Below are 27,545 nucleotides of genomic sequence, written 5' to 3' on the forward strand. Positions count from 1 at the left end.
CTGTTCTTGACCTATAATGTTTAGAGAGGGTTTTGGATGAATTTAATCTAAAAACCATAAAAACTGCTGAACAAAAGATGAAACTAGTCTGCAGTGTAAAACTAAACTTCCAGGTTACATAATTCAATTTTCTGGTACAAATGGAGTAACTCTCGCTTTGTTGCGCAAATACCTGTGATAAAATAACTGAAAAACTGCTTAACATACCACAAGCCTCTGACACACATTTTTACTCTGTCCAGCTGAAATGTTGACTGACCACCTGTGTTGTTCAGCACTGTTAAAGCACATACAAACTGAATGTTCTTCAATCCATTGAGTTCAGCAAATAGAAACAACATGCAAATTCAATATACTATTAGATGAAACAGATGTTGGTTTCATTTGGTTTCTTATTGCATATTTAGCTCTGGATCAAAATCTTATGGCAGTGGAAGAAATAAGTAATACACACAACACACATGTAGCATCAGTATTGATTTAAAAACATCAGTTTCATGAATTAAAATGTCATTTTTATCAGTCTGATTGTTTATTGTCTTTACAATAAGCAAATTACAATGTAAAGCAACAAATAGAGCAACTTAAAAGATCAGAATGTTTACAAGTTTTTTAAAAGTCATGTTGAAGCCATTTAGGGCTAATAGAAACACTTAGTCTAACATACTGTAAGTGCATTGAACATAAAGTAGGGGGAGCAAAGTCTGAAGTTTTTGCTCTGCATATTTAATGGCTGTGGTAATATTTTTCAGAGTGCAACCTGGTTGTGCTTATGATTTAAATGCAGCGTTTAAATGCAGCGTTTCTGTGCTTATATAAATTCAAATTCTGAAAGGTGACCCAAACCTCTGCAAATAAAAACAACTTAACATCCCACAATAGTTGAGCAAAAATAACACTGATGGAGGAAGTCTGTTAAGTGGCAGCAGATGGATGTAATTAAGTGATGATGAGGAAAAAAATCTGTAACCAACTGATTTAAAAGTTGCAACATTAACAACATTTTTTGATTGAACAATATTCTACACAGTCCATTAGGATGCATCATTGTCAAAAAAAAAAAAGCAAAAACATTATGGTCCGAGTTGTTGGTGTACTGTGATTTTATGAACGTTAAATTCTCAACCAAGTTTTTGTTATATTGGTGAAACAAACATAAGTTTTCAAATAATATTAGTGTTCTCACACTTTACAATAACTTAATAATAAAGAAAGCAATCAAATACAATTTATTTTAAATTTGGCTTTGAAGAAAAGTATGAGTATTAACTTTAATATGGTGCCATCCTTCAACTTTGTGTCAACTAATTCCAAAATTTAAATGTCTCAGATTTGTCTCAAGTACAAAAAATCCAATATGTAGTCATTACAAATGGATAAGAAGATCAAAAATGTCTTGATTTTACTAAAACAAATTATAAATATAAGTTACGTTTTGGTTGTAAAAGTGAACGGGCAACCTAAAGTCTGATTTTAGACTGCTGAACATGCCTCTTTCTACAACTAGCTTATCAAGTTCTTTAACTTTTTAAAGCAATTTAGCTAATTGTAATTAAATAATTAATGTTCTAGGTTTCACTTGAATCAAAAGGGAAATGCCTTCGACTCAAAACTCTGACTGTGAAAGCTGTAGCAACAAAAACCTTTATGTAAATAGCTTAGTGATTCTCGGTAAGATAATGAGAAGGAATGCTAAAGGACAAATCAAAGCACACTACAGCTACACTTTATACTTTAGTACTAAGCACAAATGCTTAAAGCCCAGCTATCTGTCCTTGGCTGGCTCTTCTCTAAACACAGTAAATAATTTCATCAGCTTGACTTCTACATTCATTCTTCTTGATTTTGTTTGTTTGGCTACAAAAGCGTAAGCAAACGTGTAAGTGAAATGCACAATAATTGTTTTCTGCTTAAAAGCATTTTTATTTGCACTTTGCCATAGATTCTTACACAGATATTTTTAAGCAACAAATTTGAGAAATTGACGTTCTAAAATGTAGATTCTTTCATCTTAGTACTTGACCATAAACCCTGAAGAATTGTTTTCTGTTGCAAAAATATCTCTTATGCAAAACATGTCTCCAAAACACAATGTTAGATATTCTCTTTGGTGCAGAATGTTATTCCATTACCATACGTATAAGAGAGAAAAAAACTTTATAGGGTCGGTACACTCAATCCTCTGACTCCATATTTCTCTGAATGCATCCCAAATAACAACATTGCATTCAAATCTGCATTATACATTAAACCAAAACTGAAATAAAATTGAAAATAATTATCAGGTCCTGATAATTATTTTCTGCTCCCCCAAAAATATTCATAAAAAGTTCCAATAATACACCTAAAATAACATGAAGCACATCAGTGTGGGATTATTATCAACTAAGAAAACTGAGAGGAAACTTCTCTTACTTCCCTAAATAGCCACACTGTTTTCTACCTCCTCTGGATCCAAGTATGTGTACGGCACCTCCAGAGTCTTGTTTCTCTCTTTGATTGCTGCACTCAACGCCGCCAGCTCCTTTTGAAAGTTCGCTATCATCTGCCGTGGAGTCTCCTCACTGAAGTGGTCCTCGGGGTACTGGCCAAGAGGTGCCTGATAAAATCAATGACACTTAGTTTTCCTGCCACCAACATGCAAATGTTTGAAACATGTGGACTACTCGTGTAAACATATAGAGCCATGAAGAAGTTATGGAGTTGCATAGTAACATTTTACCTTATTTATGTACAGGTTCATCTCAAGAAAACCGAAAACCGTGAAAAACCTAAATCATTAGGTCTTTCACTACAAAAAATTACCCTGATATATTATAAAAGTAAATTACACCCAGAGTGATCCATTTCAACCATTTATTTCTGCTCATTTTGTGAATGGATTGAAGCTACAGAAAACCCAAAAGGAAATTTATCATCAAATGGACTCACTTTTAAATCATTTTCTACTTTATTGAAATTAACCTGTTCAGATGTTATTGATATAGCTTGACCATATGTTTTTTAAAAACACACTGAAGTGTGAACACTCACAAAGTCACTGGACTGCTGGCTGAGCAGCCACAGGGTGGCCATGCCCTGAACTGTGGTGTTGACGTCCGGCAGTGTTTTCAGCATCGTTTCTTCAGTCGCTTCCCCTTTTTTGGTAGGAGGTGGCAGTTGCAGGGAGATTGGAGTGTTTGGCATCCAGCTACCAAAGTCAAACTGCAGTATAGAAATGAGTATTATAGTTTTATTATTGATTTCTTTTTCTTGTGGAATTTCAAAATACAGCTCTATTAACTTTAAAGCACAGTGGTTGTAATTATACTTGTAGTTGTCTGACTGATAGCTTTAGACAGTTTGCTGACTGGATTCACGCCATGATTGCTTGAACCTTTATATTAGCGGTTCTCAATGTGGGCGGTACCGCCCCCCAGGGGGGTTTCAGAGGACGGCGGGGGGCGCTGGTGGAAATTTTTACAAAAGGGGTCGCTGGGATTCCTTGGGGAGTGTTTGGTTGAAGGTAAACTTTACACCTTATATGCACAACAATGCCAGTTTAGACTTTGAGAAACTTGGTAAAACGGCATTGTTTTACCAATATGCTTGGCTGCAACTGTATCGATGGCAGCTCTTCTTCTCTTCAGTGTTTGTAGCTTTTGGCACAGCTCCGTTTTCCTGCTCCTGGTAGCTTCACCGCATCAGTTCAGCGTCACACCGGCTGATGACATTGCTGGATTCACTTTGTCTGGTATTTTTGTACATATGTTTTGGCAGTTCTGTGATCATGACAAAGCAGCAACTTATATTAAAAAGTGTTTTATTTCTGTTTGAAGGCTGCCCGCTTCCATGGAAGGACAACAGAAAATCGCTCTTATAGACATGCATATTATTCAAATCACGATACCCTCACTTTGTAACCCTCTGAAAAATCAACCAATTTAAATAAAAAATCCCTTGATGAGTGATACCACGATAGAGTGTTCATTTTATAGCGTTAACACCGGTGCTGGTCCGGTATGAAACGGGGGTGATAGATCAACAGTACCACAGCACTTTAAAATTTCAATATTCAGAATACCGAAATTGCTTCCTGTTTTTAAAGGTTTATGTCAGTCTGCCTTTTCCCCATCGATACGCCCTGCATCTTAGGGGGTTAAGAAAAAAACAAAAAAAAAACAACGACACGGACATTGTGTAAAACTCTGAAACAGGAGGAGCGGGACATAAAACGGAGCGACGAACTAGATTTGTTGAGACCACATCTAGTACTAAGAAGAAATATATTTTACAGGCAATAACAATAAGGAACTTATCACTTATGTTTTGGCTAGATTTGATATATTAATTTCTTCAGTATTATTTTTTTCATGTCAGTGTTAATGTCATGAGACTGATGACTCCATGACACTTTCAATTTGACTCATTAGGATTTGATTAAGAACCAGATTTGTTCTTTGTCATTTCTGTCCAGTAAAACTATTAATCAATAAATCAATATATAAATCTATATAAATATATTATCCATGTTTCTGTCAAATATATTTTCCATATTTGTATGGCATTAAAAGGACCTGGAACTTTTGTTTTTCAACTGAAAGCTCTGGTTTGCACAATAAATGCCATGTGGGCAAAGTTGCAGAGCTCAGTCGTTTTGCAAATAGATCAAAGTTTAAACTGGCATTGCTGTACATTTTTTATCTGCTCATTTATTTTACAACTAGAAAATGGCACATAAGAATATTTTTCCCACTCTGATTGGCTACTATTAGGCCTACCAATTTTAACTTGAATGTTCATTGCATTTTTCATAGACGCCTGTAAAAATATTTTTTATTCCCATGGCTTTTTTATTCTCTGGGAAATTATTTTTGATGATAAATACAGAAACAAGCATAAAAATCAAAACATCTACAATTGTGATAGTAATATTACTACAAATTCTTTGGTGGGGGGTGGTGAGGGACCTGGATAAAGGCTAGGGGGGGAGGGGAAGGGGGGGGCTGGCCCAAAAAAGGTTGAGAAACACTGCTTTAGATGGTTTAAAATAGTGTTTGTTTGGTTGTTTTTTTTTTTTTGTCGGGGGTGGGGTTTTACAACCTTTAAAGCTATTATTAATAGAGTCAAGGTAGAAGGTGCTCCTTGGTATTGACCTGAGACACATTTATATTGACAATTAAAAAATAATAATATGGACATAAATATCCCCACATACCACAGGAAGTATATCTTATCAGATCCACATGCGTGAAGGATCATGAAAGGTGTTTTTACTCCTGCATTTATTGACTCACTATAGGAGCCTGGCAGAAGATCAATTAAGCCATAAACTTAATTCATAATTCAATACAAATTGAGTGTTTACAGGATTACAATTTTTGATACTGTTTTATCTATGCTGTAAACTCTGTATTAAAAAAAGCTATGTGATCTGAAGACCATGTTTGGTGAATTTGAATTATGTTCCAGCATTTGTAGCATCATTTACAGTAGCAGTTGATGACTATGTATTCACTTACTCTGAAATAACACAGAAAGCATCAATTCATATGCAAATAATACAAATCATATCTGAATCTTAGCATTGCTCATCCCAAACCCTTACCTGTCCACTGTTCACAGCAGCATGCTGGGCTGAGCCGGTGAAGATCACCATGGTGACAAACTTGATGAGCTCATCCACTGTGGTAAGTTTCTGTGGGATTCCTGAGAATTAGAAAAAATAAACATTTAAAAATTCAGTGTTTGATCAATTCTTAACTGTCCATCCCACCCCACCGATTGTAATTTAGAGAGACTAAATAACCTGATAGTCAATTGACTTTTAGGAGGCAGCTGGTGAACCCAGAGAAGATCCATTCATACATGGAGAGAACGTGCAATGTTCTGGGTTGGGACCCAGGACATCCTTGGTGGCAGGCCAGCAGTACCACTTTGCAAGCCACATGCTACCATTATACAAATATGTTTATCAAGCCATATTATTTTCTTTAATGTATACCTGAACGAGGCTGGGAAAGGAATCCATGTTCAAAAATGTCCAAAATCCACTTTTGAAGTTCGGAGTCTTGCTGAACTTCAGCATCAGTCTTGTAGTAGTAGCTCAGGATACCCCGCACAAAACTTTCAGACACACAGAAATATTTTGTAAAACACTTTAAATACATAGCCAGTAGGAGTGAAGTGTGCTTTTTTTTCAGGAATATTATTGAATTTATTATGCCTTTTTTCTTTTTTAATCTTTTACATTTCCAATATTTTAAATATCACCCATATGTTCTTAATACCACAAATTATTTGTATGAGCAAAATGACCATAAATAATACAGGACAACAGTCAAGACAATTACCAGAGGAAGTTAACTGATTTATATTTGGGCTGGTTTAAATTCAACATGTGACAGGATTGAAGAAAAATAAAAAACTGAAATCCACTAAAATCCTAAAATCTTTCTTGAAATTTTTAACAAAGCTTTATTTAGCCTCAGATATAGCTCTGCCCTTATGTAGTGGCTGGAGAAGTTTGTTTATTTACTTTTAATTTTTTTTTTGTTTTTGCTGGTTCACAGTATAATCGTTGAAATTGTACAAACATGATTGTACAGAACAATCATGTTTGTACATGTATACCATTGTTTTGTAAGACAACATGGAAGGCCTTGGTTAGTATAAACAGCAAAGTATGGAAAGAAGGCAGTCTGAAAAGCAGCTCAGACAAAAGGCAGAAAAAAATAATTACTACTATAATTACTAGTTCCTAACACATTTATACATAATCCTAATAAGTAGAAGTGTGGAAGTTTTGCACAGTAAACCATTTGATGATTTGTCATTAACAGATAAAGTAGCATAATGTAAGATGCAAAATGGAAGTAGCCTTTCATACTTGTTGATAGTGTCCCACACTCTGAGTGCATCGTCTCTGTAGTAGAAGTTTGGTACGTCCTTCAGTCCACGCTCAGCAATGTCTTCAGGCACACAGAGGGAGCTGTATGTTACTGAGGACAGCGATCTCCTCAGAATTGTGATCATGCCCTCTCCTCCAGAAGCTGAAAACTAGAGAAAGGTCAAATCAAAGTTATAGACTAACACTGTAATTCAAAATTAAACATAACAACGTCCTTCTGAGTAAAGTTTTTTTTTACTTTGGTGAAAACACCCTCCTCAGATATGAGTCTTTTCCGAGCTAAGAAGTTGATCTGCAGAGTGTAGCGAGTGTGAGGTATGAGAAGCTGAAAAAAGAGAAAACAATGTTGGTTATAACAGTTTGCAAAAAACAAGGTATTCTGAATTACAATAATACATAGTCAAAACTTAAGAATCAGTAAAATTAATAGACTAAAAGATCAAGTTTTTACATGTTGCATCATCATGGGAATCTGTCAGTACCAGCATAAACACAGTGGAACCTGCAGCTTCAGTTACCTTGTGGAGAGGATGCACCATGGGCACGTTGCGCAACAGTGACACTGCGAAGACCTCAGCCAGCAGGTGAGTGCGCAGCAGGTGAACGTTGAGCTGGTGCTCACTGAAATCTGCACTTCTGACAAAAATCTTTGCCATCAGCCAGTCGTACTCAGGATCAGATGGCAAGAAGATTGGATTGTCCTCTGCTGGTTTCTGCTTCAGCTGCATCAAAGTTTAAATAAACTGTAGGCATTTATTTGATTACAGGTCAATCATACAGATAAACAAAGTTTCTGAAGTTGTTTTGTATTTTTTCTGCTGACACATTTTTTCTTGAGAACCTCAGTGAAGAGTTTGAACTTAATCCACACTGATAATCTGAAATCAGACTAAACAGAACAATTTCTCCACACTTCCGCCTAATTGCGGCAATTATCATAAAAAATATTTGTCTTATGAACTTGATTTGAAAATGGAAACTTGGAATGAATACTTTTATCTTGAATCTCTGTAATGTTAGACATTGACATGCATGTTTTGGGTTCCAAACTCAACCTAATCAATGGTTGCTTGGTCTTTTAGCACCTGGTTCTTTCCGTTAAATGTTTTCCCCAAGTTTATATTATGTCCGACTGTCTGGTTCCTGACAACCTTTAATCTTTTGTCTTATACAAAATATACATTTAATCGAATGCTTAATAATTCGTGTACTTTAATTATATGAGTGCTAATCTCACCTGAATAGCAATTGGCATGAGTTTATCATGTGGAGTTTTGTGGAGCAAGACAAGTGGAGCCATCAGGTACTGCTTCTCGTCATTGATGGTGTTTGCTTTCACTCCATCCATTCGCTTGTAGTCACAAAGGAATATGCTGCCTTTCTGTTCAACATTTTAAGAAAAAAATCATGTTAATATCAATGTTATGTAAAAATGTAAGAACCTCAAATCTACTTAGAAATAGCTATAATTTTTTTGTACAGATAATCACCTTAATTTCTTCTGCCAAGCTGCAACAACCGTCAGGGAAAACCATGCTGTCAGTAACAGGAAGGTTGTCGGGCAGAACGGTGCAGCGGCGAATCAGCATGGGATTAATCCCATTTAGAAACTGGTAACCAAAAAATGCATCTTCCTTCCAGTGTTGTTGGACATAGTCTGTAAAAAACAAAGCAAAGAAAAAAACAGATCTTCAACTAAAATGCAATAAAAATAAAAATGAAATGATAAATACAGTCTTCAAAAATGGTGGAAGAGCAAGCTGAATTTTTTGCAGACCATGAGAACATTTTTAACTTTTTCATGCTGTTGAAGCATAAAACAGTCTAAAATACACTGTGAATACATTGTGTCAAGTAGAATTATTTTACATATTTATCCAAATCACCACAATACAAAAGTGGCACTGTGTTCTTTTACAAGGAACGTTTGGATACAAAATACAAATTAAACAATCACATCAGATATTGAACCCACACCCGGCCTTAGCAGGTTTTATGCCGTAGTAGGATTAACTTTAGTGCAAGTTGTCAATACCAGATATATCAGTCTTTTTGCAGCAAAAAACTCTGTCGATATCATCAATGTTCATCCAATTTGTTTTATTATCAGCCAGTCCTTTCAGTTTCAGCTCTGCCAGTCTAGTTAAGAAAAAACAAAAAGTTAATGTGACATCAAAATCTCAAGTTAAAGGCATATATGTTTCAGACTATTAGGAGTTTACCCTGTGCTTGCTGTGAAAAGAAATTCAGTCTGCTTGGTAAAGGAGAATCTGACTTCAGCAGGTAGAGACAATGGGCCGTCTGCTTTAATGCAGTGAGGAATTCCTTCCACATAGACATCCCAGCTGAGAAAAAAATAGAATATCTATGCTGTTTTATTGTAGTACAGATGGAAAAAATTATTTTGTTTTTCAAAACAAAACACATCAGCACATACACTTGCAACTTAGTAAATTAGAATTTCATCAAAACGGTAATTAAAGTAAAACTCACACCCAAATCAACAATTTTTTTGCTGATAAACTATCTAAATAAACTATCTGGACTTCTATTCTTTCTTCAATTCTTTGAATTCTCCATTATTTTGCTTAAAATTGTCTCTACTGATATCTTCGGTCAAACGGTTCTTAGACATTTGAATTGTCCTATTGGTTGCAGCAGCATGGCTTGGTACAACTTTGTCACTTCTGGTGCAAAAGCACAGCCTTCATCCCTCCCAACCTCTTGCTCGCCTCTGTCCGACTGGTGGAGAGTCAAGAGCAACAAGTGCTGCCATGGCGACTGCTGGGCATTGCTAATTGCGTTACTCAGCTTTACAAATGTGTGATTTATTTGCAATGTGGACACAGAGTGGAATGGATCTCTTCTGCTCTGACTATGTAGATATAGTATTGAAGGTAGTTATTCACTACTGAAGTGTCACTAAACATCTATAAAAACATGTAAATTGATCAAAGCACAAGCAACAGAAACATTAGAAATGAAGACATGATCTGCCTGTTACATCTGTCCTGTGAAAACAGCAAAATATTTCTCTTTTGAATAGCATGTCATAGGAAAAGTCCTAGCTGTGTTACATTGTTGCATTATATTCAATGTACTTTATATTATTTTCCTTCTTTTAATTCCACTTAAAATCTATTTTGTGAGCGTTAATATTTCACCATGACAGATAAAACACTCTTATCTTACCTGGGAGTAATTGTGTACGAGTACCTCAGACAGTTTTTTGGAGAGGTACCTTTTATAGTTTCTATAGTTTTTTCTGTAGAACATTCTGGATAATATTTGTCATGTTTGGTATTATTGCAATCATATTCATTAAAGAAGTGTATTTGTCCACCTCAGTGCTTATGGAGGAAATGCACTAAATATTCTTTTAAGTACATTAAGAACATTTGAAAAAAAAATCTGTGATCAATTTGTGATTGCTCGAGACAGCCCTGTCTGTCTATAAATTTTAGGTTTATAATATAACAAGTTTCAGTGTTATATTGAATTGAAGTAGATTTAATTACAAGTTATTAACATGCACTCATGAATATAAACTCAAACAGGGAAAAGGGGTTTTTGCGTTTTTGCCACTCTGATTTCTCACCAATAGTCTTTCTGACGCTGCTTGAGCTCCTGTTCCCTGCTGTACCTGCCAAGTTGATGACTATCTTCGAACCCTTTCAGGGCTGGGAAAAGAGAGAGAGAAAAAAATTATGTGATGATGTGTTGGTATTAATTATCTCCCGTTTTCCTCTAATTTAACAGATCCAAGCTTTTAACCGAATGTACGGCTGTTTGACACACCTGTTCCCTCTCTGAAGCGGTGCACCTTGCTGTCAGTGATCCAGCGGTAGACAGGAAAGTTGTAAATGTCTCCATTTGGGGATTTGACTTCCACTTTGGCTGGGAACCAAGAATCTTCAGGGAACAGCAAAAGAGGCTGTTTGTCAAGCTCCACCAGCACCAGCTTTCCAAGGGATGTGGGGGAGGAAACTGTAAAAGACGCCACCTAACACAATGAAAACAACTAATTGAAAACATGGAAAGACTTCAAGTGCATACATATAGTAAGAGGTTAACAACAGTAAGCCACAGCAGCAACAGAATGGTTTAGGTCAATGAATACTCATCTACGATAGAGTATCTAGCTCAAATACATTTTGCAAATAACAGAAATATCAGCCTGTACATACAAAGCTGGCAGAGACGTACGCTAAAATAATACCAGCTGTAGTTAAAGAAAATGGAGGTTGTTTTGACTTTACAGGGCAAATTCATGACTCACTTTTTTCTCATTTTGTTTTTAAAACACTTTTATAATTATATATCCTATTCTGTCCACTTCCCAATTATGCATTACTTTGTGTTGGTCTGTCACATAAAATCCCAGTTAAACATATTGTTTGTGGTTGTAGCATGAGAAAATGTGAAAAAAATTCAGTGACCTTAAATACTTTTTCAAGTCCCTGCATTGTACTTCTCTGGGATGTATAAAGCAATGCTGTCACTTTATGGCATTAACACATACCCTGTTGTGAAATAAGTGACAGTGATTTTGTAATTCTTGACCTAAAGTTGTTCTCAGTTTGAATTTGAAGCTCAATCTCTCAGACTTACAGCTCCTCTGACAAATGCTGAAGCTCCTCTCAAGTTGAACAGCCTCTTGCGTTCACCTTCCCCATTTGTGCCAACCAGCTTAATGAAGACATTGTTCAAAGTGGTGGCAGCAGTGCGATTGGCGGTGTACACAGTTACTTCATAATTCAACATTTTTGCTGTTGAAAATTGATCCACCTTGATGCCAAGAGAGGGAAAAACAATCATCAACACTGATTGGTTGGTTGTTCTATTTCATTACAATAAAATTCAAAAGGATCGTCCTGATAACCAACAAAACCTTTTACAGACAAAGTGATGAATGCTACTGGATCACAATGAAACATGAAACAGACAAATACCATTTGATATAACAACTACAAATAGAAGATTTTTATTTGTTTCTGTTTTTCAGCAACTTTTAAATATATTTGTCTTACCTCTGCTGATCACAAAGTTTCACTGAAGACCTGCTGTGTTGATGCAACTTAGCACCACAGATCTCTTTATATACATACGTTTTCAATGGGAGTGTTGAATACAAAACTGGTGATGAAACTACGTGGAATGTAACCTCCCACCTCTCATCTTTGGCATTTTCCCCCTTCTTAATAAGATGTGGGGACTTTTTCATGTTTGAATACGTTGGGTTTGCATACAAAAATGATTTAGCAAGACTACAAGTAGTAGGGTGGTCTTGTAAAAAGATAATATGTAAATTTGGCTTATATTATCTGGTGCTGATCTTTTGGCAATAATAACAAACTATTTCATCATTTAGGAAATAGGTTGATGTTTAACGCAATACCCGTAATGCAATATCTGACAGTTATGTGTCATATTTGGCAAAGTACAGAGGTGACAAATTATTAAATGTAACCTGTTCTTGACCTATAATGTTTAGATATGGTTTTGGATGCTATTTAATCTAAAAACCATAAAAACTGCTGAACAAAAAATAAAACTAGTCTGCAGTGTAAAACTAAACTTCCAGGTTACATAACTCAATTTTCTGGTACAAATGGAGTAACTCTCGCTTTGTTGCGCAAATACCTGTGATAAAATAACTGAAAAACTGCTTAACATACCACAAGCCTCTGACACACATTTTTACTCTGTCCAGCTGAATTGTTGACTGACCACCTGTGTTGTTCAGCACTGTTAAAGCACATACAAACTGAATGTTCTTCAATCCATTGATTTCAGCAAATAGAAACAACATGCAAATTCAATATACTATTAGATGAAACAGATGTTGGTTTCATTTGGTTTCTTATTGCATATTTAGCTCTGGATCAAAATCTTATGGCAGTGGAAGAAATAAGTAATACACACAACACACATGTAGCATCAGTATTGATTTAAAAACATATCAGTGTCATGAATTAAAATATCATTCTATCAGTCTTCGATTGTTTATTGTCATTACAATAAACAAATTACAATGCAAAAAATTTGAAACTTTCAATCACACAATGCAGACAAAGCAATAAATAAAACAACTCAAAAGATCAGAATGTTTAAAAAAAGTTTTTTAAAAGTCATGTTGAAGCCATTTAGGGCTAATAGAAACACTTTGTCTAACATACTGTAAGTGCATTGAACATAAAGTAGGGGGAGCAAAGTCTGAAGTTTTTGCTCTGCATATTTAATGGCTGTGGCAATATTTTTCAGAGTGCAACCTGGTTGTGCTTATGATTTAAATGCAGCGTTTAAATGCAGCGTTTCTGTGCTTATATAAATTCAAATTCTAAAAGGTGACCTAAACCTCTGCAAATAAAAACAACTTAACATCCCACAGTAGTTGAGCAAAAATAACACTGATGGAGGAAGTCTGTTAAGTGGCAGCAGATGGATGTAATTAAGTGATGATGAGAAAAAAAATCTGTAACCAACTGATTTAAAAGTTGCAACATTAACAACATTTTTTGATTGAACAATATCCTACACAAATTAGGACTCTTTTTTGGTCAAGAAATAATAATAATAAAAAAAAAACATTATGGTCTCAGCTGTTGGTGTACTGTGATTTAATGCTCAACCAAGTTTTTGATTTTGTTATATTGGTGAAACAAACTTAAGTTTTCAAATAATATTAGTGTTCTCACACTTTACAATAACTTAATACCAAAGAAAGCAATCAAATACAATTTATTTTAAATTTGGTTTTGACTATTAACTTTAATATGGTGCCATCCTTCAACTTGGTGTCAACTAATTTCAAAATTTAAATGTCTCAGATTTGCCTCAAGCACAAAAAATCCAATATGTAGTCATTACAAATGGATAAGAAGATCAAAATGTCTTGATTTCACTAAAACAAATTACAAATGTAAGTTAAAACTTTTGGGTTGTAAAAGTGAACGGTCAACCTAAAGTCTGATTTTAGACTGCTGAACATGCCTCTTACTACAACTAGATTATCAAGTTCTTTAACTTTTTAAAGCAATTTAGCTAATTGTAATTAAACCATTAATGTTCTAGGTTTCACTTGAATCAAAAGGGAAATGCCTTTGACTCAAAACTCTGGCTTTGAAAGCTGTAGCAACAAAAACCTTTATGTAAATAGCTTAGTGATTCTCGGTAAGATAATGAGAAGGAATGCTAAAGGACAAATCAAAGCACACTACAGCTACACTTTATACTTTAGTACTAAGCACAAATGCTTAATTGTCTTGTCTGCTTTTTCTAAGATGAGTCAGAAAGCCAGTTTGAAGGAGTGACTTTAAATAAAACATTTAGAAAATCTGGTCTCCTTTTATCTTTGACTGTGATGTAAATGGGCAGAAACAAAAGCTTTCCTACAAGACAGATAAGAGCCGATCGAATCGATTTGACTTTTTTTTTCTTATCTTGTCTGTTGGTGTCTGTCTTTTAAAAGTCTCATTTATATAAAAATAGAAAGGTTCAAACTTTTTAAAGCTCTCCATGAAAAAACATTTATCGACCTCAAATAAATAACTCATTGTCCTGTGCTAATGTTTAACATGTTGTAGAGCAAACATTATTTTTCACTTTGAGAAAGAAAAACTAATAAAATAATGAAAGAACCTTTCAAAAACAATATGAGTTGCTATAAATGTGTAGAAGCTGGGATAAGAATTATTATTGTTATTATTATTTTTGCTGTTTCATGTTGCAAACAGGAACAAAAAGATCTATTTTCTTTACTGGCATGAACCTCAAACACAGAGAGCTGTGGGGTGAAGGAGCATAAAATAATGAGCACTCATACTTTCCCTTTAAATGCCAGTAAAGGGTAAATGTAAAAATTTTGACAGTGAGGTCGAGGTTGCAGCTCACAGTAAGTGGATACATTTCTTTGCAAAAATGTTAGAGCCTTTTCTGCAGTATACTGAAATTTAAATCAAATTAGATATTTTTTATTATTATCTTCTGCATTTTTGATTGAGCTGCGTCACTGAAATGTCAAATTTTTCATAAAAATCAAAACATCATCATCTTATTTGCCATCAAGTATTATTAATTATGAAAGCGAAAATCCCTGTTCATATTACTTTACTAAAACATTGGTGAATAATTTTCCACTTATCTATTGTTTTATTATATTTTGGTTTGTAATTCCATGAGATATACATAAGAAAATAAATTCAGGAGGTAATTTTGTCCTTTTGGAGATATGGCCAGAAAGGTGTGGATGCAGAGAGCCTCAAGATGAATAAGTTACTTATAAAGGTGTATCTCAACAAATAATAAAATACATTTGACGAATCAAAAACAGTCTGTGTCAAAGCTCCAAACTGTAGGTACATAAAATTTTCAACAGAACTTGTAATTCATCAAAAAAAATCTACATTTATTACTGTGATTGTTTAAGGATAGACAAATAAAAATCTTATTAAAGGTAAGAATTGTGCCTATGCTTTAACAAAATATGCATTTTTATGATATTGTGTGTTTTCCAGTCACATAGCACCATTTTGTAGCACAACCAAGAAACTATGTTACCTACAGTTGTTATAAAAATGCTCAATGTATCAAACATAACTTAAAGAAACTTGACTTTGCAATTTGATGCCTTAAAAATGTATATTTATGTATTTGAGGGTTTCACATATCAAATTTGTGGCTAAAACATGGCGGTGTAAATCAGAGCAGTTAATGAAAATCCCTTCAAACTACTTGAAAACTGTGGTAAATGTGTAAAAGTCCTTAAATAAATGAGTCTTTTATTTCAGTGGCATAATCTGACAAAGAAGATTTTGACAAACTCAGTGTTTAATTTGATTCGTTTTTACAGTGAGTGTACACTGAATACAGTTTTAGTAAAGTCTTCAGCTGTTTATTAAATTATATGTAAAGCCTTTTCTTCAATCTAAAGTTTACTCTCGTAAATTGACCAGTGTCTAGGAACGTCTTATTTGTACTTCTTCTTTTGACAAAATATGTAAAGGTGACAATAGAAACACATTTCAGCTAACCATCCTTCAAAACAGGAAAAGCAAGAAAAGAAAAAGTCGTCGTAAGAAATGAATACAATAACATAGCCGATCACTCAAACCTGCCAACACATGGAGAGTAGACAATGACCCAAATTTATTTTGCTGCCACAAATGATCAAAATAAAGGTAAGGGAAGTTTAAAAAAATCTCCTATGCTCACAGTAAGAAAAACTGCTGCCAAAACTTGCATCTTGGGATCACCTAGTTCCCATAAAAACATTTGTTGCAAAAAGCTTTTGTTTACATTTTACCCAACGGTGTTGGGAAATATAAGACCAATATGCATATTTGTTCAACTAGCAATAAAATGTTTTGCTTAATTATGCTATTTTGCAGACTTTAATGCACTTGGTCCCGAGTGTTAAAGCTATTTGTGCCACACTGGCTTTATTCAATTTAGTTCCTTTTTTCTACGGCGCTCTCATCTGCTTTTCTCTCAGTAATGAAAAAAGGAAATCAATTAATTTTCTCCTGCCAGCTTAACAATATTTTCCCCTGAGCATTGTAAGACTTCTATAAGTCCACTCAACAAACACTACAAGATAAAAAAGGAAAAAAAGAAAAGAAAAGAAAAACAAAGAATTTCATTGCTATTCAGACAGAGGGTGACTGGTGTTTTCCCATTTCAATTCTGAAGAAACTTAAGAAATCCACACACATACTTAGAGACTGGATATGTCCTGAGTGCTCTGCCTTGTTGAATAGTTTTGTGTTTGGTTTATCTTTTAACCAAAGTAAGAATGATAGTTTCTTTAATCAGACTGATATAATTACCTTTTCTCTGGGATTAGGCAAATGGAACTGGATGAATATCTTTGATTGTCAGTACCTGAGATAATCTTCTAGAAATTAACTTTGATGTCATAGCTCTATCAAGTTAATACACTGAAGCTGTCACATTTATGTCAAAGTACATATTAGATTTTAAATTTTGTGCAGTCCAGATTCAATAAAGAAATTGTAAAACAGCTTGTTAGTTTCTATGCCATATTCTCAAAGTGCTTGCAAACAGAATGTATCTTTTTCTGTCACCTTTTCTTTTTTCCAGTGACAACATGTTGCTGCACAAGCTGTTTCAAAGCAGTAGAAGCTCCTTCAATGCTTTTGAAATCCATTAATTCCTATCAATGGCATCTTGACCTTTCAACAGAGCAGAGCAATTACTCAATACTGTTACACATATTACCAACTCTTGCATCATCAAATGAAGTGACACATCTACAGAAGCTGAGTATCACCTGTGGAAATCTTCACTTCTCAAGAAATACTAGTATGTTTTAGTATGGCTGTTATGACAATAGAGTCTAAACAGGTCAAAACCATCCTGGAAACTTAAAGAACTATGTGATGTTACACAAGCAGAACATCATTTTAGTGCTGAAAAATCAAAGACCTGGGTATTTGAAATAGTGTTACTTGATCTGAATTACAAGCAGTGAAAGACGTGTGCTTTTATATAGTACCAAGGTTACCTTCTCTTTTTTTGTCAAATAAATGTTATGTGAAAACAATAACTCAACTATTTTTCCACTGAAGGATTCAAGAATTCAAAATTTTTATTTAAATTTAAGAAACGGGAACAGAAAAGAATGCTGAGATAATACCACTCAAGTGTTCTTATAATCAACACACATTTGTTTTAGTAAGTGAATAAAATGTTTGAGACGTGTGAAACTGCCATAATACTGAAGAAATAAAAGTGGATCTTGACCGACTCAGAAAATTTATAACAGTTTCACACGTGGATCTGAAGTCAAGCGCTTCAGTTAGCTTAGAGATTAATTTTATTAATGCATGCGTCAGGTTTAAATTTTTAATGTAAAAGAGCTTCTGGGCAGTTGCTGATTAATGCTGATGTACGTATTTTTGCTTATGTGGCAGAGCATTTTATGGCGGTTGTTAATTACTGAGGTTCCACTAGGTTTCGGTAAGTCGCAAGTGCCTCTCTGCATCGTTGATGAGCTCCCTCTAAGTCAAACGCATTGCTCTTGCAGGCATGTGTGCCCAGGGCAAGCTCCTCAAAAGGATACTACACCAATCGTAAAGTATTGTATTTGAAGTTGGACACAAATAAAGCATCCAGACTGAAACTGAACTGCAAATATGTTGCAAATTAAAATGTTGTTTAACATTGTAATTTGTTAAAATGAAAATGTAAATTTTTAAATTACTCCTCATACAAATTGAGGAGTAATTAAAACTCCTCAATTTGTATGAGGAGTTTTAATTGAGGGGTTTTTGCTAAAAATATTTATTTACACAACTAAAACAAGGTGAAAGTCCTCAAACTGCAGTCAGAAAACATAAACAAATAAATGGAATAAAAAGAAAAAAAAGTTGTAGAATCCAAATGTAAATAAGGTAATTTAAACAAGACCAGGGCACCAGTGCCCTGCCAGCATATTTTAGCATATTATTTTCTTGTCTAAACCCAAATAAAAACTAAGTCAGATTCTCAGTTAATGAAGCCTCTGGCTTCAGAGATGGACCATGTAATCCACTTCTCATTTGAATTTCTTTGTAAAGCAAAACACTGATTGGCAAAGGACAAATTACTTCCCTGGACTGATGTTTATTTTGACCTGTAATTAAGCAGAAAATAACTGATTTTCTTTTAAACCACGTGTATGTGCGCGCACGCGCATGTGTATGTTGACTTCTAAAAAAAGCATGGATGTCAAAGGGGGTTAACTTTGCTCCTTGATTACCTTTTGGATCAGGCATCGTCTCCCAGATTTCCATCTTTGTTCCTGATCCAACCACAAAGGCTGCCGTCAAAGAAACAGCTCAAATAGCCTGGATGAGTAGAGGAAAACATTTTAGACAAAGTGAAATGGATTGCACACACTTTTGCACGCAGCTTAAATGATATTTCATGCTTTATCCCTTAACCATCAGCAAGAGGACAGATGCTATATTGAAGAAAATGCAGTAACTGTGTAATGAGTGGTGCTTCTCTAAAAATAAATTCTATAAATGCAGCTAATTTAGTTTTATAATGAAACACACATCACAAAAATAAACTATAACAGCGATATATATTTAAGTTGTTGTGTTTAATGATATTGCAGCATTAGTGTAAAGTTGGAAGGATTCAGACACCGAATGGTTTGGGTGACAAAATCCTTCTGACCCACTGTCACCTGACAACAATCAGGTCAGGTGACGGTAAAAGACCAATAGAATGCAGACGAGGTAGCTCAAATCAGTTCAGCTCACAATTCTAACCCCTGACAGAAAATGATTTATGTCACCAAATTATTTTTAAAACGTTTTGTTAGGATGTGAAAAAGTAATTTTGAGTTCCACAGGGTAACTGTGATCAATCAGAATACTGACATTGTTTTGAGATAGAATAAAGCATTAGCATCCAAAGTCTGGCACAACCAACAATTAGCTTTAACAGTTATGACTATCCACTACTTTATTCTAAAATAGCAGAATTTCCTAACAAGAGAAAAAGACTTGGAAGTTAGACGGAATCATGAGAAAACGCTTTTTACAGGTTTTCAGTTTAGCCCCTTAGCTGTCACGATGACACCGGTGACCGTTACAGATATATGCATCAAATTCACTTTGACTGGTGCCAGATGTTATTAGGAGAATTCATGGTACATAGTAGTTTAAAGCTTTAGCCTAAGAGAGCCATGGTTTTGCAACCATTAGACACCTTTTCAGTCATATAGCACAAACATTTCAAAAGGTTCTGTCTATTCACAAAGCTCTCAGGTGTTAATAAGTGAAATCCAAGATGGTGTATCACTTTCTGAAAAGAGTGAAGCATATTTTGGGAGATTGTTTTGGGACCTGAGGCATCATGTACACTGGTAGAGCCTGATTTCAGTTGTCTCATCAAAACGCAGCTGGTCACTATAATGCCTGACCTCAACAAGCAGAACATAAGGAGTTGAACGTCAGTTTCATTCTGCCCACAGACCCTTCTGAGTCCTATATGATAACATGTTAGCAGTTGTGCCTGCCACAAATGTCATGTTTGTCACTCATGACTTTCTCTGAGTTATTTTTGAGCTTATTTTCAAGATTGGTGTCAAGAAAAGTGTTCTCAGTTTCTGAAATCCAGTAGATTAGCAATGGGAAAAACGTTTGACACAGGACTACCAGAAGTAATTATTCTGACTGAGTGTCATCTGCTTAGAGCTGTTGTATGAGTTTAATACATTGCACAACAAAGGACTTTACAGCGATGAAGCAATGTCACAGTTTAGTGCCAACACACCCAGCGCTATGCACTGCAAAATGCTTGAAGCTGAGCTCCAAAGAAAACATTTGAGAATGAATCATAAATGGGAAAATTAAAGTTTGTCTGATGCAATATCTGAGTAAATGTTGCTACTTTACAAGCATTCCATAAACACACCTTAAAACAGCCTCCAACCTTGACTACTAAGGTCAAATTGCAGAAATATTCTAGACCAAGTGGCGTTTAAAAAGGCTGTAGTAAAACCACCTGGAAAAACAATTATACTTACTAATAACTTAGGTGGGAAATTATGAATAATATGCATATAAATATAAAAACACACTGGGAGCTCTGAATTTAGTTTGGATGCAGTGGATACTTTTTTTTCAAAAGTATGGAGGGAAAATTTTACTCTTTTCAAACTAGCTCAGGCTCTGTCATGTTGGATGGCAAACATTTCTGAAGTCTCTATCTTCTACACATGGAGACGAGCATAGTATATATTTTTTTCTTATTAACGACTGAGAAAAAATGTGTCCATGACAGAATGCAGCATGTTGAGAAGCTTTACCAAGGTCGAGAAAGAGTTACATGTTGTTAGACAAACGGCCCACTGTAAAGAGTTAACAGCTTTGACTCTGTTAGATGATAAGGTCCATTTCTCAGAAAACAAAATCTCATCAGGCCACAGAGACATGGTGAGATTTCAGGAAGTGTCTTCAGTCCATATAATCAGCTACCCTCCTCCTTCTCCTCAGACGCTGCACAGACTTTGTTTTAGAAACTCTTTTTGGATGTAATGATAAAAGCGTCTCCTTTCAGCGCTGACAGTGAATAAAATAAGTCAAGTCTGAATGATTTTGTTGGCTGATTTTATGCTCCATGTGTCAATACAAATTATGATTAATTGATTGGGAATTTCCATTCTCAACAAGCACCAAAGAAAATTATGTAGTATTAGGGAGTAGGTATGGGGAAAGCTTCAGAATTTGTATTGTTTTTAGAACACAATTATGATACAAAGCACTAAATATGTTTTGTGAAATATATTCGAGGCTTGAAGTGTAATATGGTGGATTTAATAGGCTTTGTTGTCCATTGCATACTTACACCTGGTCCTATGCTCTCTGTACCGGACCTAGAAACCTGAACTGCGCCACCTGCATACACCTGCTCTTTCATTGACATCATAACCTGTTGCATTTAAACATGATTTATTTCTCCATAGATAACTCCATGACAAAGGCTCACAAGACAGAAGCTTGTTCCTGGTTTTGTAATGGCCTCACAGATGTGCAGCTTTTCTTTATTGGTTTGTTTACTAATAAGTCAAAATGAAATGTCCTGGGGCAGATAACTCCGGTTCATGCCTGTTGTATTCATGACCAGATAGCATTAAGATGAGACTGAGCTCTGGGGGATGAGAGAAGAGAAAATGCAAAAACGGCCCCCCTTAACCAGCTGTACTTCAGCTTTGCAAGTTGCTATTGAAGCTGTAAAACTTGTTTGTCTTTTCTTTTTCCAAACACAACAATGCCCTAAAAACATTTGATAGGAAAAGATACAAATTATAAAGGTGTAAAACGGCAGAGGAGCAAACTGGCCAGCACCAAGACTTTACTTTACAATTCTTCACATGTATCTTTACTATTCAGTTTATTGCTTTTCAACTCGACTTAGTTCAGTTTATTTATATAGTGCCAATTTAAAGCAAATATGTAATCATAGCACTTTCAAAAAAAGAAAAAAAAAAGTTCATTTAATCCCATCATGCCGACAGATTCAAAGCCACATACATTACAAACAGTGCAATTAAGTTCAGCTTAAAATGTTTCCTTATCAAAGAAAACTAACAGTTTGCATTTAGTCACTGACCTGCAGGATTCACTCTTCCTGAAAGAACACATTGGCAGTCTCTCACCATGTATTGAATACTATTTAGCGAGATTTAAGGAAGAAAATTGGGAAAACAAAAAGATGTAGGTTTTCTCAAGATGTTAAGACATTCTTTATTGCTTTCTGTTCATTGATTTTTGTTTTCAATTCATTCACAGATTCCCTAAAATGTATTTATTAAGTATTTTTGGTTTAAGATTTCCTACAATGTCTCAGCCAATGAACTATTGTTGCAGAAAGATGGTTCATTACATTTCATGGTGAACATTTAGAAAACAAATGATCTGATGGGGCAATGCCAGAGGATCCATTACTGATACTACAACTAAAGGTTATATGGTGAATTCTGCAATTTTCTTTAAATGACATGTGGATTGGTTGGCTTGTATTACACTCTGCTCGGCTTTGATAAGGTATCTGAGGTGTATAATAGGAATGGTATTGATTGGTTGTGTTTGTTTAAGTTCTTGTGAAATGCTTATATTTTATGGTAAGAAATGTTTGAAAAAAACTGATATACAATAAAGAAAAATATGCAGTTAGATGATATGTTTTGCATTTTTCCTGTGTACTCCTTCACTTGTACTGTTACACAACCACTTTTACCCTCCCATGCATAATGATTGCTATTGTAGCTTGCTCTTCCAAACATGGAAATCATATATATATATATATATATATATGGTTTCAGAAGCTTACAAAGCATGTTATTATCATCATCTGGGCTTTTGCAAATAGTTTAAAGTAGTGGTCTCAAACGTCAGTCCTTTTGGATGCATCTCTGCTTTAGCCCACCTGCTCTCTAGAGTTAGCTCTCTAGAGCTCTGTAGAGCAGTGTTTTCTAACCCTTGTGAGGCAGTTTAGCCATGTACAAGTATGGGACACGTCTAACAGCTGCAGGACTCTGGCCCTCGAGGACTGCAGTTTGAGACCACCGCTTTAAAGACAGTTATCTCAATGGGTGGATTTTTGACTTTGAAGAAAATACATTTCAAAACATTTTTCATACTAAAATCATAATAAGATCTATCCTGAATGTACCTTGTCCCTTTCCCAATGATCACAGGATACAGGAATCATATAAGCACAAGCACCAATGCCTTCTTCCTGTCCATCTCTCTGCAAGTATAATAGAGTATTTGGACAATGCAAGTACTCAAACAGACTATTGTTAATATTAATAGAATGTTTGTTAATGACTATTAACAAACAGACTTACACAGGAAATGTTTAATCTGGTTTAATTTCAGACTATCAAAAATGATTAAGTGTCTTTTAACACAATACACGATATGCATCTGCATATCAGCTTTTTTATTGGACTCTGCTGAGTCACTTTATGCACTGCCCCCTACTGGTTAACCTGTGTAAGGTCACAAAACAGCCAGCCAGAGGGGAAGAACCTTTAGGGATATCTGACCACTCAACAGTCTGAGATCAAAGTAACTAAGGCATAACCTTATTTTTTCCCCTTTTTTTTCTTCTTTTTTTATGTGTACAGTTTGGATGAAATTATGATTAAAATTGAATAGAAATCAAATAGAAAATAGAATAATGGAAATTTCAAAATTTATACATGAAAGGGTTAAATGTCTTTATGATCTCTACAATCTATTATATATACCTGCTTGTCCTTGTTAAACAGAGGAGGATGTGGGTCGGGGGCCAGGAGAGCTGGTGCATATCTCCAGCAGTCACTGGGCGAAAGGTGGAGTAAGCCCTGCACAGATCAGTTCATCACAGGGCAATGGTGTGTGTATCCATGTTTGTTTGTCTTGAATACACATGAATACACACTCGTAGTTAAAGCAATTTAAGAGAGACACAATTGACTTTGCAATCTTGCTTTTGGACTGAGGGAGTGAGCCAGAGTTCCTGCAGAGAACTTACGCAGGCGCACTCCTCGCAGAAATACCACAGACAGGGATTGGAACCCACAACCTTCTTGTTGCAATAACAACTAATATGTTTGTTTGTTTTTTTCCAAATAGCACTTTGGACTATCATTGTCATATATTTGGCCACAAGCATGAGGCTCATACAGATTTTGAAACTTTAAGCAAACATATATCAAAAATAATTTAAAATCCACAGAGCAGTAAAATAGTTTCTTGTGCCAACATTACAATTGAGAGTAGGTTACCAAAATATCCCACTGACGTATAATAAACGGGCACAAAAAGAAACAATTTCGTCTCGTTAGTATGCTCTGTCCAACACAGAGAGCGGTTTGGTGGCAGAGCATGACATTTTTTAAATTTCATTTGCTAAAAGGTTCTCATAAATACTGACGACGAACGCACGCATGTTACCTTTTAAATGTCAGAAAAGGTTAAATGTTACGTTTTTACATTAAGGCAACGGCACACTGCGAGTGGACTCATTTCTTTGTCATGAATGTTAATGATAATGCTGGAGTGCAATAAGATTTGAATAGCATTGAAGCACAATTGATCTTTTTCTGTGTATTTTTGATGTTTGGCTGTGTGAGCCAAATATCAAAAAGACCTAAAAGGTCTCAAAGATTTCTGATCATAAACTTATATAGAGAAATGTTTCATCAATGGGGCGGGGGCACCTGTAAACTCCTTGATAACCGGCACATCAGAAGAACTTGACTTTTTAACTTTTGTTAATGTTAGATTCAAGATGAGATGCAACATTTGTTCCACTCATCCGCTATTTAGTGATAGATCTTAGGAAGGCCTTACTTAGGAGAAATTGAGCTGCCCTAGTGTTTAATCTTGACAGAACTCACACACAAGAGGGAATAAATCTCACTTTGCCTACAGCTTTGTCTTACAATTCATCATTTGATTAAATGGTTAGTTCATCTTCTGTCTAAGTCTTGACTTTGATATTGAGTTATAAGATGTTAAAAAAACTGGGAAATTGTTATTCTCACAAGGATTTCCAGAGCCAGCTATTAGGTACATAACTATGCACAGTCATATCAATAAATTTTAATATTATTAAAAAGTGAAATTATTTCAGTAAAAAAAAACAACATAATATTTAGATTAGCTTCACACACACTCATGTTTTCAAGCCTTTTTTCTGTCACATTATGATGATTTCTTGCTTACATCTAATGAAAACATGATTAAGATTAGAATAAAATTCTAACATTTTGATTTAGAAATCTGGGCTTGTAACTGTAGGACATGTTCACAGGTTGTCATTTTTTTAATGTACTTTTAATCTCACAAACCTCATAGGAACACATATTCTTAATTGATTGAATGTGAGTGTATTAAAGTTAACAAAGCATTGATGTAAGACAATTGTGAGCTCTGCTGCCTTGAAGCAAGAACGTCCTGGGCTTGACTCTTGGTTGGGGTCTTATTTTTCCAAATCAAAAGATTTGGTGACAAAAAGGTGGTTTGTCTCCAGGAAGGTAGATAATAAAAATAATAAAATAATTGTATTTTAAAAAATCTGAAGTTGTGCAGGGGAAATACATAATGAAAATTAAAACATGAGTAAACATGAGGGACATAAGGAACATAAGGTTATTCAAGTTGTGCCCTATTTGTCTTCCTGTTTAACATAATCAACAAATTGTGATATAAGAGAACCTGACATTAATATTCATGCTTTTGAAAATGCCCTTTGAACTATATAACAAAGTCAATTGTATAAATAAATAAATGAGTAACTAATTTCTGAGTACTTTAACGGTATTAGTCCTAAGGTGAAGGCTTCAGAAATTTTCCATTGTGACACTTATTTGCTTTAAAACCCACGGCACTTTCTGTGTTTAGGTTATAGAAGAACAAAAGGCCCCAATATGAACAATGACAGAATAATCAGAGTCTGACACAACTCAATCTATCTTGCAATGCCATAACTGCCTTATCTGAGATGTCATTGACAACCCACAGACAAGGGCATGAGTATCTCGACAGACACATTTTCTCTGGATTTCTAAAAAAAAAAAAAGAAAGAAAAAAAAAGAATCATGATTTACTTTATTTCAGCAGAATTCATATTCTTATTTTCATGATGGAGCTAGTTCTGATATTCTGTGTTTTTTTTTTTTGGTAAACTTCCCAATGCATTCAGGACACACATTTTCCTTGCCCATGAGACCACAATGACACTTTTTGTGGTCTAGCCATACAAGTGTATTGATGTATATATATTGATCCTTCAGGTGCAGAAAATCTCAGGTCTTCCTGATTTATCTAATAATGTCTAGTGTTAAGAAGCAGTAAGATCTTCTGTAATGTTTGAATTCTAGAGCGTGTTAAAGTGTGTCTGTGAAATGTTTGTTACCTTGTGGGTGTGTCATTGTAGCTGCCATCTTGGAACCCTGCTAAGAAGGACACCCGCCTCAAACCCAGCTCTGATATGGAGGGAGCAGTGATGGCTGGAGTTTGATTGGCTGAGAGTAAATTGAGAAGGTGGGGATAACCAGTATATAGATGAACTGCTGGATGTAGCAGAGAGACTGACTGATGGGAAAACTGCCATTTTGGACTGTGTGTGAATTATGCTGAAGGCTTTGATTATTGTACAGCCAAGTTTACTGACTTTTTCCTTCCACACCACACCTCTCAGTGTATCGTAATATGCACAGTTTGTATGGGAAAAATATCCATTAAAGTGGTTTGGATGGGCTATTATCAAATGTTACTGGAACATTTGTTTTTATTCTGTTTATCTTATACTAGACCTCCCTAGGTTCAAATTTATGTACTGAAAATGGTGCCAGGTACAAAGCTCCTTTGAGTCAATGGATAGGGACAGAATAAAACAGCACTTATCAGAATTTTACTTGTAGAAATTTAGAAAACAATTCCTCTCCATTTTAAAATTCAGTGGTAAATTATGATGGTCTATATGTCAATTCCAAGCAAAATACACTGAAGCCTGAAGTGCAACATGGGAAAAATATTAAAAAGATGTGTATGTGAAGGTAATTTGTTTTTTAAATATGCAGAAGATGACAAATGTTGTGATTTTTCTGTTTAAAGGGCTGGTGTTATGCATTTGATTGTTCCATTGAAGGCAACTTCAGCTGTTATAAAATGCTGTACATATCAAACATAAGTATGAAGAAATTTGACTTCACAATTTGACGTCTTTAAATTGACCTGTCTCTTTAAGAAGCTCCTACTCTTTTCGACACTCTGCCTTCAGCACATCATCCCAACAACTCCATTCTGCTCTTTTTAACTTACACTTAGGCACATCGGACTATGAAGTAGTTTGTGTAATATGCTCATTGTTCCATCAGTGTTTGCTAATTGCTGCTGCTGCTTGTCTGGAGGAGCTGAGAGGGGAAGTGCACTGTGAGGTGGAAGTTCAGCTGAAGACCGCAGCTCCAAGAAGGAGCTTTTTGGGAGCAAGCTCTGGCTGCCACAGGAGATTCAACGATTCCTCACACATCCATAAAAGAATAAAAGCAACACTCCAGGCATGCGTTTTTTTAATGAGAGAATAACAATGTAATTTAACAAAATGCCACCCCTGCCTCCCCACCTCTTTCCCAGCAAATAAA

The 27,545-nt window shown here is 35.1% G+C and overlaps 1 protein-coding gene across 3 annotated transcripts; it reads right to left on the reverse strand.

Annotated features, from left to right (window-relative positions):
• Positions 1-2,313: 2,313 nt before the first annotated feature.
• LOC103461267 (polyunsaturated fatty acid lipoxygenase ALOX15B-like) lies at positions 2,314-26,859 on the reverse strand. 3 transcript variants are annotated; one of them, XM_081607801.1, is made up of 17 exons: positions 26,318-26,859; positions 23,664-23,759; positions 18,651-18,738; positions 11,501-11,677; positions 10,688-10,892; positions 10,488-10,569; positions 9,112-9,234; positions 8,925-9,028; positions 8,380-8,546; positions 8,127-8,270; positions 7,408-7,611; positions 7,128-7,214; positions 6,869-7,038; positions 5,984-6,105; positions 5,588-5,688; positions 3,034-3,204; positions 2,314-2,599 (listed from the first exon to the last, which is right to left on the reverse strand). In XM_081607801.1, exons 4-17 carry the CDS (start codon positions 11,651-11,653, stop codon positions 2,420-2,422), a joined length of 2,013 nt encoding a protein of 670 aa, XP_081463927.1. In that variant the 5' UTR covers positions 11,654-11,677; positions 18,651-18,738; positions 23,664-23,759; positions 26,318-26,859; the 3' UTR covers positions 2,314-2,419. The 3 variants fall into 3 exon arrangements, with proteins under 3 accessions (XP_081463927.1, XP_081463931.1, XP_081463924.1); XM_081607805.1 differs by lacking the exons at positions 23,664-23,759; positions 26,318-26,859 and adding an exon at positions 23,081-23,114; XM_081607798.1 differs by lacking the exons at positions 18,651-18,738; positions 23,664-23,759; positions 26,318-26,859 and adding an exon at positions 11,920-11,973.
• Between the last annotated feature and the right edge of the window lie 686 nt (positions 26,860-27,545).

This window comes from Poecilia reticulata, chromosome 1 (genome assembly GCF_904066995.2).
Source record: "Poecilia reticulata chromosome 1, P_reticulata-male-v2, whole genome shotgun sequence".
NCBI lineage: Eukaryota > Metazoa > Chordata > Actinopteri > Cyprinodontiformes > Poeciliidae > Poecilia > Poecilia reticulata.